The 19,596-nt window shown below is 31.5% G+C and overlaps 1 protein-coding gene across 2 annotated transcripts in view; it reads left to right on the forward strand.

Moving 5' to 3' along the window:
* The first annotated feature begins 5,074 nt into the window (after positions 1–5,074).
* LOC136973320 (uncharacterized) overlaps positions 5,075–19,596 on the forward strand; it is a 46,779-nt gene continuing 32,257 nt past the window's right edge. For both annotated transcript variants that reach the window (XM_067268052.1, XM_067268053.1), the window contains exon 1: positions 5,075–5,319. In XM_067268052.1, coding sequence (XP_067124153.1) covers positions 5,162–5,319 — 158 coding nt within the window. In that variant the 5' untranslated portion in view covers positions 5,075–5,161. The remainder of the gene's footprint in view (positions 5,320–19,596) is intronic.

A 19,596-nucleotide genomic window follows, 5' to 3' on the forward strand; every position in this document is an offset into this window, starting at 1 on the left:
ACTATATTTAGCACTGATTACTAATGAGAAGAAGTACAGCTCTTTTTGACTAGGTCTGGTGATCTACCTTGTGTCTACCTCTGGGAGTGGTGACGATCACTTGTTAAAGAAATCCCGTGGGAGTGTCTTGGTGGATCGGCCACGTATCTGCATTAGACATTCTGCGGATGCAGCACTGGGATGCAGCATTCGGAGAATGGATGCCTCATGGGCCGATGATAATTGTTCTTCCCAATGCTTTCGTATTCCCTAAAAATAAATTATGCAATTATTTTCATTTGTGATTCTGTACAAGTTTGAATGTCTTAAAATCCGCCGGTGGATGTCCGTATAACGTGATATGTGTAACCAAATGTATATGCATACTACATCTGTAAGACACCCATAAGAAGGCCACACGGGACAGTACTGAGACATTTCTACGGCCGGGGGACATGTGATGAATGAATTCGAATACGAAAGAATATACGGATATCTATGAAAACGTTATTAAAATATCCAATAGTTATTAGGGAAGATTCCACCATAACAGATAATTTTACTCCTTACTGGTCAAAGAAGACAAGTATTAAATGAGTCTACAAGCATGCTAGAGGAAGCTTGTAAGCATAAAGGACGGCCGACATTCTAAGAAACCTTTGATTGCTGATTTTTGCTAATTTTCATTTTATGCAAAGTTATCATAGCATTATCATAAGACGTGAGAAAAAATTGAATTTAGCAATTGCAAAAGATACTGGTTAATGTTACCTATGGTTTCAAGATGGCGGCTCGTCTCTGATTCCAGCAAATAGAAGAAGGGAAACAGTGGGGACGCACGTTCTAACCTAACCTAACCTATTATAATAAATGACCATAATTATTACCAACAAAATTATTAGAATAGGTTAGGTTAGGTTAGAACGAGCGTCCCTATTGTTTCCTTGCTGGAATCAGACGAGCCGCCATCTTGGAATCATAGGTAACATTAACCAAAATGCTTAACATATTGTGGGAAAAATTGCTGAAACTTTCTTGAAGAAAATTTGAAACCAGCATTATTGTCAATCAGTGTAAAATGAGTAATTATTAGTCTTTTAAAACATAATGTTAAATTTATTATTATTATTTTTTTGTTTATTATTAAACGCAGAAAACCTATCTTATTTTTCCATTAATTTTACCATATATTTTTTCACATTACAAGTATTTATTATATAGCCGGCTAGATGGCCTAGGCGGTAAGGCATCAGCCTACCGCTCTGAAGACTCAAGATGGATCCGGGAGTGTCGAAAAACTTCAAGTAATTCCAGCGGATGATTTGTCTTAAATATATCATGTCTTATTCTTCAGCACTCAACGCCCCATTGTAAGCTTAACTAACCCACGAAGAGCTTAAAAAAAGTTATTTTGGTGCCCATAGGGCGAAAAGAGTGAAAAAAAGCAAAAAGTATTTTTTATTATCTACCGATTTACACCTATATTCCTGTCTCGTAAAAATTGATTTGTCCAATTTACGACTTGTTGTCACAGCGAAAGAACATCAAGTTATGATCTGTCATAATCTTCAACGGGCATTTCAGACTGGGTTAAAAATTACTACTCGAACCTTTTCTTAAAATTTTTCTAGTTCTGTGGACTCTAAGAATGCTTTTGTTTTATATTTATCACCAGGTTCGTGAACGGAACCAGCATGTCCTAATCATTAATTTTTCAGCTTATTTCTGTAAATTTTCTGACAAGACTGACTCCAATTATATTCCCCTTAAAACTTCTGGCTGGTACCTTTACTACATTGATCACCAGGCTGTCTCTCCAATTGAAATGAGTTTTAAGTACTGTACCTTGACTCTCACTATATTATTTGAGTTAGAGATACTGATCAAAATTCTCATTGTCAAATATACAAACGTAAGAATTGTACTGTTACAATACAATGTAAATTATAGAAGTAGAGATTGTACTAATTATAAATATTTGGCTACTTCTCAAGTAATTTTCGGGAAAAAGCATATTTAGCTTCTTTAAATTAATCATTTGGTAATTCCGAATCAAGTTCTCGATCTGTTGAATCCATCTACAGGTGTGTTGAATTCTTTTATGGTCTTAAAAACAAAGCTCTTTACTAAAATAGTTTTTCGTGTAAAAATTCGCTCGATTATATTTGACTAAATACATTTCAATTCCGTTCGATATTTCTTTTCCTGTATCTTATGCGAATTTTAGACATTTACTTTTTATATCTATCAGGATCTAAATATTAAATATTCAAGATTCTTCATATTAGTACGTTATTTAATATATTATAATGTTTACTCCTTTTTATAAATAATTAATTTTATTTTTGTTATTAAACTTTTTTTATTTGCATAAGAAAATTGGTAAAATTATTTTATTTGTAAATAAAGTACTAGAAGCATATTTATTATAAAGATACAGAATATACTAAAGTAAATTGTAAAAACACTGTATGTAGGAAAACGAAATCAAATTATTTCAGCCAGGTTTCTACTCTAGATCAAGTGAACTTGTTTTAATATAATTTTGAAGAATAATAATTAAAAGATAAAAATATTATATTAGCTTTTAAGGGTTTAAAAAGTAATTAAAATTTAAAATATTTATTATAACTTTCACATAATCATTGAGATTATGTGACAATCTGACGGACAATATCGCTACTTTTTATTACGTTTCATTTTTAAGGTATTTTTCACATTTTTCACGGTCAAAGAGAAAAAAATGCGAGTCGCAATAAATTCTGTGCAATAACTAGCAGGATGGCCAATGCAATTAGAATCCATATTCTGGGGAATCCGGAATCGAATCTGGGGTTCTACTCTACTATACTTGCAATATACGACGGGATAGGTATGTCGTCATTCCGCTAGAACTTCTCACCGTAGCTAAGTCTGCAAGTATAAAGTTTTTCTTCATAAAACTGATTATTAAAGCCAAACGAATTGCCGATTTATCGGGCTATGAGCGCGATGCCGCTATTAAAGCAGTCGAAGCAGACAAATCAAGAATACTAGAGAGTAAAAGAAGTACTATAACGCATTTCGAAAACGAACTAGAAATCTTTGAGGCTACGGGTGAATAAACACATAACGTCTTCTCTTAAATGCATTGAAGACGATTCCAGCCACATCAATTGAATCGGAAAGAACATTCTCGGTAACAGGACTTTTCATTACTAAAATAAGAACCAGATCGAGTGATTGGAGTATTGACCACCTTTGCTTTCTAAATATTATTATAAAAATTTACAATAATATTTTGTATTATGTTTTATTTAAATGTATTATACATTAATTCATCGTGGAAATGGAAAATATATAAACACTGAGAGAAACTTTCGATCGTATAAACATATAGATAAGTATACGTATTAATAAACTAAAACTGAGTTTAAAAATGTGTCGGCAAGGGTGGTTGCGACGGCTTAGCTTCGGTTTGCCACTCTGAGGAATCCGCGCTACGAAACTGCTTGGATTTTTCAAAGCGCTAGTGAACTTCGGGATTTCAACTAAAAATGACGCGCCCGTCCTCTCAGGATTGTGCGTTGTGTGGTGATTGCTGGACCCGATTGAAGAAGCTGCGATTTCTTCCGTAGATATTGAAGTGGTCGGGGTGACTATCAGCTTTTGGTCCCTGCACAATGTGCCTTTCAGGCCTGAGTGCTGAGTAAAGTTAGATATACAAAAAATCATCTTACGGGCCGCAGTTTCCCCAATAATAGTCTAAATATTATAGATCTTTTTTAAAATTATTATTATTTTAACTCTTTCCGTCCTGTAGACACTAAGAAGGCCTCTTTTAGCAAGCCCATTATGGGTTTAGCCAGGCCCACAATGGAGAAGCCGGGTTGAGAGTGACGGGGTTCGACATATCCGGACGGACCACTCCCCTGAAAAAATTTCTGGGGATTTATCGACCCAGCCAGATTCGAACCCAGAGCGATAGGCTGCCACTTTGACCGCTCGGCCATCCGGCCTAAATATTATAGGTCTACATATAATAAGTCTTTTTAATTCGATAAAAAAAAAAATTGGCCGGATGGCCGGATGGCCGAGCGGTCAAGGTGGCAGCCTACCGCTCTGGGGGACCCGGGATCGAATCCGAACGGGTCGAGAAATCCCCAGGAATTTTTCGGGGGGTGGTCCGTTCGAATATATCGGGCCCCGTCCCTCACCACCCGGCCGCCCGATTGTGGGCCTGGCCGAACCCATAATGGGCCTACTAAAAGAGGCCCTCTTAGTGCCCACAGGGCGGAAAGAGTTTTAAAAAAAAATTCGATAAAATTAATATTATTGTATATTAAATTTTTTATGTTGTACAGTCAAAAAATTATTAAACTATAGTATATTCATTACATAGAAGCGATGTATTAAACGATTTTCAAAATATTAAGTATTTAATGTTTGATCAATATTTCTAAATTTATATATGTAATTAAATTTGATAAAAAAATTAATATTAATTCTGTTTGTAATATTAAAATTCTATTCTTCAGTTGCAATAATAATTCTACCGTTTCGTATCTTTATTTAAATTTTTTTTCTGTATAACACGTAACCAAATATATGTAAACAAACGACGATGCTGCTGCCATCTTTACTTTATTAAAGAAAATATTTCAATTAGTTAAAATGTTAATGTTTTTCTCTTTATATAAATAATTCATGCTTAATAGAATATAAAAATTTGAGTTAATTATAAATAATTATTATTTATTTTGCATAAAAATAAAAACCTACGAAAATCACGTGATAAACGTCATAACTAACCCAACCTAACTCGTAACTGACCTTCGGGAATAGCGAGTATAATAACGTAACTGATTATGAATTAATGTCAACAAAAATGTCTTAAACGATTACGTATTTATTAAAAACACTATTGAATAACGTATTTATTGTAATTGAGACGAAACACTTATTTAAATAAATCGATTTTACGGAGATACAACATGTTATTTTAAGATACGGTTTAGAAATTTCTATTAATTCTCGAACTCGCAACATTAGTAATCGCTATTGGCACGATAATTATAATTTGTTTTAATACACGTTAGATAAAAATATTCTTTTCTACCAGTGGCTCCATCTAGTGCTTTTGAAAAGTGGTATTTGCTGCTTCATTGTTCGTAGAGGAAACGTTCTTTAGTGTAGAGTGACGATGGCAGATCCTAGTGATACGAGTTTATCATTCTACACCAAAGCCACTCCTGCCCAATGGTCATATGTTTTATCGAAATATCAGGAAGTGTTGAAATTAAAAGCCGCTCAAAGAAGGAAGAAAGGAGGTCCCGAAGAGCTCATCCGGTTGGATGCATGGTAAGAAGGACATTCACCCTCAGGCTTCCTTTCCTATTTGTTTGTCGATTTTTCATAGTATAAACATTTTTTAACACGTTTTTCTATTGTTTCCTTTTCCTACTCTTCACCACTTTTCATGTAAATATATTCTCTTCAGATTATAAATTTTAATTCATAAATGGAAATTTTATACATTTTTCTCCTTTCTCTAAATCTTCCTCTTATTCTTTACTGCTTTCTTTTACTTTAAAGAATGTCAACATTTTCCAATTTTGTTTTACTCTATAAAACTTAATATATATATTTGTTTTATTTATTTTATTCTTAAATCTATATTTTACATTGACATAAAAATATTATTATCATTATTATTATTTTCTTTTTCTTTATAATATTTTTGACTTTTTAAAGATGTTGAACAATTTTTAGTGTTTTTTTTATTAAAGTTAAAACTGGTGTAATGTCAGATAAACATCATTTTTTAAGAATTGTTAAACATTTTTTTTTTACATAATTATCACAATTTAATTATCACGCATTCATTTTTCTTAATTTGTTCAAGTTTTAATATTTTAATTGACGACAGAGAAGTGTAAAACTTTTATATTTACGCGCACAAACTTTACTTTGCATTCGAGCGATGTGTTTTACTCTAAAATTGTTTATTAAGTAATTTCTCGATAATAATTGATTACCGCCGAACGGCTATAAAGCATATTTACTATTGCTTTTAAATAAAGGAAGCAAGATGTAAATCTCGTGATTACTGAACAAGAGCAAAACATAATACTACTTCTCGAAAATACATTAATTTCGAGTAGTAAATTTATTATGACGTAAAATAAAATTATTTACAATTCGTTATCATCTGATGATTAATTAAATAGCAAAGATTTTGTATTCAAATATTCATAATTTTTTATTTTGTTTAAATTTTAAATTATTAGGATCTTCTTCTATTTAGGAATTTTATTTGCATTATATCATTATTTTTAAATTAGTGTATATTTGGGTTTAGGCTACTATTATTGTTGTAATTTTTTAAATTTTTTATTTTTAGTATTGGAAAAAATAGAGCTAAAATTTTAACTTTACTTTTTAAATTAATATGCACTATTTTTTCTTTTTTTATTATGATGTTTTATACAATGATTTGGAATTACTGCAGTAGAATGATTTAATGCTAATTTATGTATTTCAATCTACTAATAATAATGCATAATCTGGCTACTACTAAATTATTTTATAATATAATTTTTTAATTCATTCATAGTTATTCAATTTGATTATATTTTCATTTTCTTTCTGAAGTTTTTTCTTTTTTGTTTTTTGTTTTTTTTTTTTTTGTATCACATTCTACTTTAATGTTTGGACTTTATTAAAATAACTGGAAAATCTAATATTATGCCTAAATATTGTAACAAAGAAAGGAAGTAGAACTGTATTCTGAAGGAAAAAATATTGATATTTATAGCCTGATATTTACAAATATATAAAATGTACACTACGATCTGTAATTTGATTAAAACATTTTTAACTCTGTATTTTGTATAAATCTCTATATTATAATAATCTGCAGTTAAATATATATATTTATATATATCTCAAAATATTTTCTCAAGGTTGTTTGTATTGCATTTATTTTTAGTTTTGTTAATATAAAGAATTCATAACAAAAAGATGTGCATTAGAAAATCATATTCAATAAAGCTCTTAAGTGAATCTATTTTAAAAGTAACATATGAAATTACTTATCTAATGTTTAAGACATTAAATAAGCCGATATTTATAATTTTTTTAAGAATATTTGTAGTATTATTGATTTTTTTCATTCCATGTTCTTTAAATAAAGATATAGGCTACAAAAATCTTTATTTTCAAAAAATTGTTGTTCAATGTAAAGCAAATAAAAATGCTTAAGTATTTTTATTAATAGTATGTTTATAAGTATAGAACTTAAATTAATGCTATTCTTATATATATATTTATCTACTGTCTTTCATTACATAATATTTAAACACAACTTAGAGATTAAAGTTACAAAGAAAACTTAATTGTTATTGATAATTTTTAAATTATATTAATGTTTTATTATTTTTTTTTATTTTGGAAATATATTTGTCTTTAATTTTGATTCACTTTAACTAGCTTATAAATATACAGAGATGAGATATCTACAATAACATAATAGATAAAAATTGGATACAAACATACATTGGAATAAGACTTGAAAATGCATTAACACAGAAAACATTTGATAATCTATAATTTGTTTCATTCAATAGTTTTAAATTTCTCAATAAATATTTCACAAAAGATTTTAAAATATTAGAGTTTTTATCTATTTGGAATAAATACGTAAACTAGTAGAATATAATCTGAGTCCAACTGTTAGGAATTTTCTTTTTATGCGGCACTCAAGCCATAACAAGTCTTTAGAGTAATGCATAGGTTATATAATAATATAACACTTTCAGATTGTTTTGAATTATATTTTGTTTGAATTCACTAAATTGTAGATTATATACTCTCTTCTTTACAACCTTGGTATTTTACTATTTAAATGATGTAGAGGTACTTTTTCTTTATATATATGTAATTTTTCTTAATAAATATTGATTTAGATTAGGGTAAACAAAATTAAATCTATAAATCAATTTTTTATTTTCTTTTGAAGTATTCAATATAAAAAAGATACATTAATCATTTACTAATGGATTTTAAAACTGTTAACAGGAATATGGTAACTAATTTTATCAATTATATTGTAGTAAGTAATTAAGTAGCTAATCCTATATATATATTTGGCATTTATAAATAAAATTCACAAAGACTGATTGCAAATTTAAAGAATATATTTCTTTTAAGGATTACATTTATATTGAAATAATATATTAGTCAGAAAATTATTCTTTAATAAGTAGGTACAATACATGCATATGATAGAAATTTCTGCATTTACAGATACATTGCATTCATTTATAAAAGACATTTTTAAAATTATTTATTAGTGTTACATAACAGTAATAAATAATAATAAAATAAAATGTGATAAGTATTTTTTATGTTCACTAGTAATTGGGTAAATATTTATTGCATCTTTTCAGTATAATTTAAATTTTTTTTAAAGTGTGTACATTTTTAAAATTTTGTTTAGATCTAATGTCATACAATGTAGGAAAATCAATAATTCATATAAAATAATTTTAAATGTATTATTTTCTTTCATCTAACATCAACTGTAATTGTTAATCAGTTTGTCTAAAAGAGATATTTTCACAGTAATCATTTTGCTTTTTAATTCACCAATAATGTAGATTATTTCTTTATGATTATTTTCTATGCAGATTTATAAAACATCTGCAAGATGTAATTGCATAGAATGGCCAGTTTTATCCAAATCTTGAACAATTTCATGTTTAATAATTAAAATAACTCTTTAAGCTGTGTTTGAATTATTAGCGTCTACAATAAAAACTGCATTTTTATCATTTATTTATGTACAACATTCACTCAAAGTTGGCCAAAATTTAAAATCAAAGATGTGGCAATTAGCTGACCAATCAGCACTAGCCTCCATGATATTTCTAGAAATTATTCCAATGGTCTCCAACAGTATGGATAAAAGATTAATACAATAGTAAGGAAGAATGCAGCATTATGATATGTTGAGAAAAGATTGCCCAGATTTAAATAGTGCATCAGATTATTAGACAAAGGGATCAAAGAACATGTATGGTACAGTACACGCTACATACCGAAATAGAGATATAACAACTGTTATAGGAGTACTGCCTCCTGGAGTGTAGAGTTTGACAATAATAAAAGAAAGACTTTTCTTTACACATAGTGTGTTTGTTCTTTCAATTAGAAGAGCTTTTTGTTACAATGTATGGAGAGAAGTCATAAATAAGTTGAAAGGTAGAATTATTCTGGATCCATGGATGTAAAAATTACCATATGGTAACCTAATTGACCTATATTTTTTTAAACTTATTTGAGCAAGAATTTAGATTTTTGGCAGGTTTCCAGCTTTTTGAAGATTTGTCAATTTTGACTTTAATACTTCTTTTTAAAGTTTTAAGTGATAAGATATTCAAAGCCATTTAGACACTGTTAAATTTAGAATTTTTTAAATGACTTATTGGTTTAAACTTACATATAAATAAAATATTAATTGAAACACTTTTTTTTTTTTTTTATTGAGATTTGGAAGCAGTTAAAAAGAAACTTCATATTGTGATTTGAGAATTCATTTAAATTAAATGAACTGCTGAATCAGAATATGAATTCTTAAAACTAAATTAAAATACATTTGAGAAAAAATTTCCTTGTATTTCTCTTGTAGTATTGATTTTTAATAATTTCTTTTATATTGATTTATATACTGTATATGAATTTTTTTAATACCAAGGATGGATAATTTTATATAACATATGAAATTGTCTTTAGTATTTTACATGATTACATCTTTGTATTTAATGTTTTTATCCTCAGTTCCATTTTATAACATTTACAGAGTACAAGAATTTATTGTACAAAGTATATTGTAGAAATCAACAGTGTGAAATATTGTAGTCTTATTGAGAGCATTCTTTAATGATACACAAATATAGTATTAAATCTCATAAACTATGGATTAAGTTATAATATTGATTAATCCAAAAATACTTCATAAATTTAAAAAACTAAATAGTGTATTTTCCAATTCCATATGTAAATAGTCACATTTCTTCTGAATGACAAAGACTAAGCAAATGAGGATGTCATCCAATATGTTTTATAATTCTTATGTATATACAATTGTAATAAAATATATTAGATGATATCCTCATCTGCTTAATCTTTATCATTCAGAAGAATTGTGAATGTTTACATCAGGAATTGAAAAATTAGTTCTTCACTTTTCTGAATTTAAGAAGTATTTTGAATTAACAGATATCACAGTTAGCATATTTATCAATTAGTATCCATTTGTCATTGCTCAATAATGTAAAGCAAGTCTTAATATGTTCTTCATGTATGACACTAAGAACACTTGCTATATATGGTCCTATAAAATATTTTTTTAAAAGATGAGATGTTTCTTCCTGTACTTTAGAATGTTGCAAAATAAAATTATAGTTCATCTAGTTTAATGTATAAAAATTATTATTGTGTTTAGGAAGATCAGATGTATAATTCTGAACAATAAAAAGGCTGTCAATTCTCAACAACCTAAATATGCTTCTCTAATTAGGTATTCAATCAGTTTGAAATTATTTTTGTTAAATAACAATACAGTTATTAAACAGAATAATGACAAAATGAATCATAAGAAATAACACTTCTATTTTGTCGATATAAAGTTAAATGCTTTTGAGATGATCATTACAATGACTTGATTTGTGTATACACTACACTACAATAGTGGACCGGACACCAGCAGTGGTGGGTTTCTTGTTTGGGGGGTGTTTTTTGTGGTATGGCCTAGGACCTTTTCATGTTGTTCTTGGTAAATTGAACGCCTATGCCTACATGAACATTTTGGACAATCAGGTTCTTCCTATGCTCTGCCAATTTTATGGGATGGATGAATGTTACTTCCAGGACGACAATGCTCCATGTCATGTTGCAGCCTCTGTCAAGCAGTGGTATCAAGATATGGATGTCAACTGCCTTCCCTGGCCTGCTCAGAGTCTCGACATAAACCCATTAGAACATTTGTGGGACAAGTTAGAGCAATGCTTACGGACCAGGTAACCATGTCCGAAATCTATAGCTGAGCTGGCAACATTCTTGAAGCAGGAATGGACAAAAATGCCCATAGCTGTGTATCAAAACCTTGTTGAAAGTATGCCCAGAAGGATTGTTAGTGTAATTGCAGCACATGGGAGACCCTCCTCCTATTAAAGCATGTATTCTTTACCTTATGCCATCACATCTTGCTGTCCGGTCCATTATTGTAGGGTAGTGTACATAAGTTATCTTATACAGCTTAACTTAATAATGTTTATTCAATAATTTTTTACCACTGAATAAACTTCTTCAAGCATCTATACTAATATCTTGATGATAATTTTTAAAAATCCTGGAAGCAAACAGAAAAATACTATAAAATTTAATTATTTTACTAAATGTAAAGTGATGCTGAAGATTTAATAAACTTTTCCAAGAAATTATTGATCTTTTGGGGAACCAGCTTGAAACTCAGTTGAATCAATCTGAGCTAAGCAATTATTGACAATTTTGTTAATTTTATGATATTGTGACTCAATGTTTCCATTGTTTATAATGTAAATAAATTGTTGGAAATTGGTAGATCAGCATTGCTCAACTAGCAAAGTTTTGGGCTTTAGATTAGCAGTCACAATCTATTATGTAGTCATTACTCTTTTTTCTAATGTATTGATTGACACAATAATTTAGATTATTGTGGAATTTTTCTTTTTGTTATTGTTAAATGAATTATTCAGGCCTCTAGTTTTCTTAGTATGCTTTATTATGAATTAGATAAAGATAAAACCAATAAATTTCATTATTTAAATAACATAACAAAGTTCGATCCTACAGAATGCCGTTCTTTGCTGGAAGAGAACAAGATCACATTAGATCACACATACAACTTGGTGTGCTTCCTGACTGTAATTATGCACTGACATCCTATGAATTTCCAAGTCTCAACAATTATAATATCATTTTCAATTTAAACAGAATCAAAATAGCATTAAACATGTTGGTAAACGTATCATGCTTATTAACTGTTATCAACAAATTATCTAATGGAACTTAATGAATGCTCCATTAGATAATTTGTGAAACTATGTAATTAGTTTTGATTTGGTCTTTGATACTAAATTCATTATGTGGTAATGTATTATCTAAGCAATATACTGTGGAGGATGCATTTCAGGAAGACTTTCTACGAGAAACTAGTCTCTATTGAACAGTTACAAACATGAAGAAAACCCTGAAAACTCCATGGCTAGCTCTTAGGTGAGGTGTTTTGGTGATTTTTATCTACTCATTCACTGGTAGGCATGTAGTTCGTATCATCAATGTGCTTGTGTGTGCCAATGGCAATAAGTAAAAATATTTATTCAGTTTTGAGTGAAAATAAAAATAAAATGTGCCTGTTGGGTGCAGCACTCATTTCTAATAATAATTTTGTAGTATGGTATAAAAAATATTTTGGAAAGGGGACAGTTTTCTGGTACAAAAATATTGAGGGGCTATGTCTCCTCTGCCACTAATGGATTTACATCCAACATTCATACATCTATAATTTAATAAGTAATTTAACAGCATACAATTTTAAGTTTCTTTACACATTAATTCTTAGTACAATTAATTATATTTAAAAACTTATATTTTTGTAAAAATTGTTCTATAGATTTAAACAATTCTTATTATCATTAGTCTAACGATTTATATTAGTGTGAAATCTGTTTATATTAAAGCAACTTCATATTTTTAGTAGATTAAACCCAAAACAAGAACTTGAAATATTATAGGAGTTGAAAACACATTACCCATATGTATATTTAAGATCTGTTATCTAAGCTAGAGATGAAAGGGCTTAAATCACAGATTGAGTTAAGGTAGTATTGCTAAGATGATATGCTTTGTTTCTAGAATATGTAAGTAAAATTATTTCCTAAAGTTTTGGACTGTTGCAATAAAAACAATCTTACTTTTTGTGGTACCGGAAATGTAAAATGTTGCATTTTATCATTCAAATAATTGAAAATTAAGGAGTTAGCTTTGTACCCTACAATTGTATAGTCATGGCAATGACTCTGCATCAAGTGAAAGTCACTGACTGATTATATATACAGGAATTAGAGTTATCAATTTTTGGCAGTCAGTTTTTTTGCCCCCAAATGCCTATGGTAATTCTGAATATCTCATTTGAAAGATATATTTTTTTAGGTAGTATGTACAATTTCAGGTTTTTCTATAAAGAAGTTGCCAAAATATAAGCAATTGAAAAGTCCAAAAATAGACAAAAAAGCAGTTTTTTTTTATTCTTTTACTTCATAAGCAAGAAACGAGAAAATTCACATCCAGGCGTTAAGTGTTAACGAATATTGCTATAATCACTAGCGCTTTCGAAGAAACTATTTTCGTCGAAAGCGCTAGTGATTATAATCCCTTTAATCACTGCTACAGCACTCCAGCCACAGCATTATGTTAATGCAGCTATCGCCCCATTAATTAGAAGGGCTTTTTTGTTATCTTCCAGTCAAACAGCTGTCGACATTGAACTTAATGCCATTCGCTCAGCAGTAAACGCAGCGGGGTACACTAATGCCAAGTACAGGTACCTCCTAAACAAGGTCAAAAGATTGCTCTTTCCTCCCACGGCTTTACATGTTCCAAACGAATGCACGGTAGTCCTTCCCGCATTACCGTACTGTGGCCGAGTCACCATACGTATTTGCCGTGTTTTTAGGCAACGCGCTCTTTCTTCCAGTCTCCCCACGGCCAAATCTTAGGAGGCTACTGTGCAACGACAGGGATGCTACCTCCGTACTAGAGAGGTCTGGAGTTTACTCCATCCCATTGGAAAATACTGCTTCCGGTATTCGCACCCACTATGTTGGCGCGACAACCAGAATGTTGGCCTGTCGTATTTCCGAACACCAACTTTCCATCAGGGCAGGCAAAGCAGACACCGAACTAGCAAGAATGGTGTTACAGCACCCATACACCCCGCTATGGGACCAGGTGATGATGCTCAGGCATTGTAATAACAGGAGCGTCGTGTTTATTTGGGAGGCCTTTCTTACCACTGCACTAAATCCGTGCAACACGCCCACGCTTGATTTGCCTGTTATATGGGTTAACTTATATAACAGATTAAAACAACACCTCTAGCTCCACATTTCAGTAATTTATAGCGCATGCGCTACGTCACCACGCGCGCACATTTAAATTTCTTCTCGCTCTGTTCCATCGGTGAGTGTGTTCCAAAGTTCTAAAGCGGTTTTTGCATTTCGAAAATTTTTTGATTTGAAAGAGGATTTTATCCGTTTTTATCCACCTGAGGAAGTGACTGATATACTGGCCAAGAAGAGGGCTTCCTATTCTTTTGTAGGAACCTAAATCAGTTTTTTCTATTTCTTCCAATACTTAATATGCTCTTTGCAAACTTTGGACTTTTTGGCTTTTGGCAAAAATTGTTTGCGTCTTGGTCAACATTGTGATTAATTTTGGACTCTTTCATAAACATTTGTCACTCAATCTTTTACTACTTGAAGCTCTGTTGGGGAGATTTTACTACGTCTCATTTGCAAATGTGTAGACCTTTCCTTTAGCAGACTTTTTTTCCCAGCGTTCCTTCAGAATTTTTTTATCTTTACTTCAAACTTCAAATCTCTTTAAAGAATGTCTCATGGAGTTCACAATGGATCTTTTAGGTTGAAATGAGTTTGGCTTTGCCCTCACCTCCACAATCTACAAGATTACATTTGTACTCAGAAACAAACAGTAAGAATGTAAATTTTTAAAAATGTAGAATTCTTACTACATCAAAAGTGAAACCAAAATGCTGGAAAACCTTTGAGCTAATTAAGACTTATTTGTATAGCTGATTTTATTTTTTCTTATTTTAATTTTAAATTGAAAATCTACATTGTTGAGCTATTTGTAATGACCAAATAGCTCAACAATGTAGGAAGAATTTACATTATCTTGTTTTGTGTTGACACACATGACATTATAGGGACCTTGACACAATAATTGTTATAAACAAATTGAAATGTTAGTATGAGTAAATTTTAGTATTTATTTGCTTGTTTTTGGTCATAAAAACACTGTAAATCATAAATTCCATTACTATAGTTTAGTTGTTGCTATGTACTGTATTATCCTTCTTATATATACTATAATTTAGACACTATAACAACAAGTCAACTATGTAGACATGTCAAAATACTACAGATGTGGACATATGTAAATAAAGTAAAACATATTAAGAACATTCCAAATAACAAACTGCAAAATTTGGTCTCCTAAAATTCATTAGAAAGTTTACCGTATTTACTTTTATTAAAACACATGTTAAAATTTAAAATTTCTACTACTGTCCCAATTAAGCATTTATATTATGTATTAGTTTATTAGTTTGGTTTCCGTTCTTTGATATTTGGTCCAAAAAAGTGGTTGCCCCAACTAACCAGTGGCCCAATTAAACAGAATTGACCATACTTGGTTGTTAATACAGTGGGTGATCAGTTAAAGAACAAATCGGATAACGAACACTTTCATGAAGATTTTTATGTTTGTACAATGAACACCTCACAGAACAAACAGAAGAAGAAGTGATGTAAAATAGTGAATACCCCTTGTCTTCAGGCAATAATTCAAAACTTTTCAGAGTGTAGGAGACGTAGACATAGCTGCTCAACTCGGTATATACTGATTGGATTGTATTTGTGAGACTGTCAGGCGGGCACTCATTAAGTTTTGTGTCTGTTTTTATTTTCGAAAGGTGAGAGTATAATATCAAAGGTAGAGAGTGGGCAGAAGGTGTCTGATGTTGCTGGGCAGTATGGCTTGAACAGGTGTACAGTAGGCTGCAGCTAAGAAAGATACAATATAATCAAGAAGACTCAAGCAGCTAAAGGAGTAACAAAAATCACATCCGAGAAATAAAGAACATTGAAGAGCTCATACTGGAACCTGAAATGGATCTGACGACAGTAGAAAGCCAAGAAACTCTGTAAGATATGTTTTCTTCTGAAAGAGAGTATTAATGCCAATATCTGCTATTAAAGATCTTATGAAGAAGAGGGAGGATGTCAGAAGAACAGTCTTAGAATGGCATCCAAACCAGGTTGAGGTTAATAGGCTTGGGGATGTCTACAATTACAATGCTATTAATTACTTCTGAAAAATCCTGAAGAAGAGAGAAAAGCAATCAACATTAGACAGATTCTTTAAACCACACAAACAAAAAAAAACATAACTGATAAAAATGCAAGACTGTGTATATATGTATTTTTATTATTACATATAAATAAACATAGTAAGAAAGTATATATTTTTTAATATATTATATAGTATATTAAATAAACATTTAAAATAAAAAAAGGCTCTTGAACAGGATTACAATCTGCTATGGTCGCAAGCACATATGCTCAAGTGCTGCAATGATAGAAAAATAGTTTTAATCTGGGAATCCCTCCTTACCACCACGCTAGAAGCATGCAACACTCCCACTCTTGATCTGCCCAATATTTGGGTCATGTTATTCAAGCATTTAAGCGCGTTTAGCGTTATCTAATATACGATTAGCGTGAGTGCGGGTCTGCGCATGCGCGGCCTCGCTAGTAGTGGAGCCAGATGCTCGATTGGCTTTTAAACGTTTTGAACTTTCGCTTTACGTTCATAATGGCTTTGGTAAAGCTTTATGCGTTCTATTCTGCATCTGATTTGTTCCTTTTTAAAGTTTTTTGGCAAATTTATGCACTCTCCTGAAGACGGCGACAGTAAGGTTCGTCGAAAGTACTTGTGGCAAGCAAATGTAGATATAACGCTGAATTCAGTGAACTTTTCGCAACGTTTATACTGTATTTGGCATGAAAATTGTCATACCGATATTTAAGAGATGGAAACTGCGAAAAGCCTCTTTTACAACTTTCTGAAACTAAAGAAACAGTGGCACAAGCAACTTGCACAACTTCACTTCTTGCTAAGCTGCAGAATGCAAAGAGTGGTACCTAAGTCTATTTCCCTAAATTACAAGACGTTTCCACCATGCCTACGGCGGTACCTTCCAAGTGTGGAAAGATCTCTACTCATAAAGTTGATCAGGAGTAAACTGAAGTGTCTCACAGAAACAGAGCTCAACCTCTACGCAGCACACCTTCAGTTCACCGAGGTGTGTCACCCAACTTTACTCTACGAGCAGCTGGGTAAACTCCACAGTATAGCTTCTTATTCCGCCCAGATGTTAGAAAAGAAATTAAGCAGCAAGCTCGTATGGTTAGAACGTTCGGCGCGCAAGCAGAACAAGGTGGAGACAAGTACCCATATTACAACTATACGGATGAAAACATGCCCAACGATGTGCACAGAGTTCTACAGCGGGGACCTAAGTGCATTCCTCCCCCCAGCAATAATCTTTCCCGGTTGATCCCGGCCACATTAACAGTGCTTAAGTCCTGCCAAATGGATGCTGCATGTCCACAAATGGAGCTGTCTATACTCTCGAGTCTTGCTACGGCAAAGCAAAGCTCTGGTAAACCCAATGGCGTCGTGGACTATCGAGCGGTGGAGCGTTTTCTTGACAGAGCCAGCCTGAGACTTCTCATCTCCGACAAGGACAAGAGGTTTGTCTTGTGCAGAGAAAGTGACTTTCTCACCAGGGCCAATGAATTTCTAACGCAGTTGCACTCCTCGGAATTGAGTGAGGACCCAACTCCAATGACACTACAGAAAGCAAGAAGAATCATCGCACTACCAGGAGTTTCCACAACCCTAACTGGGCCTCTTGATCCTCCTCCCAACGTTGCATGTCCTAGGTTGTTCTTCCAACCAAAAACCCATAAAGCAAATTGGCTGCTACGCCTGCTAGTAAACAAACTGTCTCATCCCACCTACTATTTAGAGAAAGTGCTCGCTAAATTTCTGCACGCCATAGTTCCAAATAAACATTTAAATATTAAACTCAAAAATTGCCAAAGGTCAAAAAAGGTTGAGAAACACTGCCCTAATACATAGTATATTTATTCCTGTACCCTTCCATGCAACTAGTTGACAAAGAATTAAAGTTTGTTAGCATTTTGTTTTGGAATGCAGGTACATTAGGAAACTTCAACCAGACCAAAATGAGGGTTACAAAAATATTATTCCCAATCTCCACCATGACAGTTAAGCCTGATAGCATATGGATATCTATCCCTTTCCTTGGGCATGTAACATTATGCCTTCCCCATCTCTAGCAAGCACTGCTGCTTCCTTTCACCAGACTCAACTACATGTTATGCAATAACAAGGACCACTATTCCATGCTTGAGGAGTCAGGCTTATTCACGCTTATAAACTTCCTTAAAACAGGACTCTACTTATAGGGGTAACCTCCAGAATGATTGGAAATAGAATAGCTGAACCCCAAGACAACATCCAACATGATAGTCATTCTACAGAGTTAGCCAATGGATTCCTAGAATATAACTGGGAGCCCCTATTGGCAGAAACTACATGATTCCATCCATGCATGAATCAAAACTCTCTATTTGAAAAACCTTATATATTCTAACTAACAATATCTGTATAACCATATCACCTTGAACTTCTAGATTTGTGGATTTCACTTTTCAAGGCTGTTAAAAAAAAGTAATAGTAGTTAAATGTCTCCTTTGTGTGCTGCTTCACCCTGCTGTTGTGGTTTGAAATTAGTCTACATGCGGTATAACTTATCTTCTTGCTTTTCATCCCTATACAGTGGAACCTAGTTAACTCAAACCAGGATAACTCAGTTATTTTCTTTCCTGGATTATAATCATGTACAGTACATATCAAATCAAGAGGGAAAAAAATGTTTTTGCTATTTCAGTTGTCATTTTCAGTACATAATTTAAAGATATTTAATTTCTTAAACATGAAAACTGGATTTCATGTTTAAGAAATTAAATAAAAGTTTACAAGTTATGTATGTGAAAGATTATCTGTATAATTAACCCAAACTGAATGAAAATCTAATGCTTTAATAATTCAAAAATATTCATAGAATTTGATATGAACTGTTTCATTTCTCTTTTCTGCTTTAATGTTATCTTTTAAATGATGACTTTTTTATTGTTTATTTATTTCTATTTTATTTTATAATTTTAAAATTATATTCACTGTTTATAGGACTTCTTTTGTGAATAATAATAGCCATTATCATTAAACAATTAGGTAAAATTTTATGGCATTATATACATAATTCTCTAAATTGATTTGAGGCATGACTTCATAAACAATGAACTTGTGAAACAAGTTTAGTATTTAAAAACAAAATAATATGTACTATATTACTTAAATTATATCGGGAGTCCACTGTATAACTATAATGCGCATGTCGGGTGGGAAACAACACCTGCGTTATACTGAGCGGTGCGGGGGCGACACAATAAATTTACTCAGGATGATTTGAGCTATATACTGAAACATCCCATCAACTACATACATATTATGGTATTCTAATAAAAAAACCAATTTATTTATTAAGTGTTTTATTAAAATTCACATAACATAGTTATACATCTTAATAAGTACATACTGTATATGTATTATTTTATTTATGTACATAAGGTATGCTTGAAA

This window comes from Centruroides vittatus, unplaced genomic scaffold (genome assembly GCF_030686945.1).
Source record: "Centruroides vittatus isolate TY-2023 unplaced genomic scaffold, ASM3068694v2 contig_3131, whole genome shotgun sequence".
In the NCBI taxonomy this organism is placed as follows: domain Eukaryota; kingdom Metazoa; phylum Arthropoda; class Arachnida; order Scorpiones; family Buthidae; genus Centruroides; species Centruroides vittatus.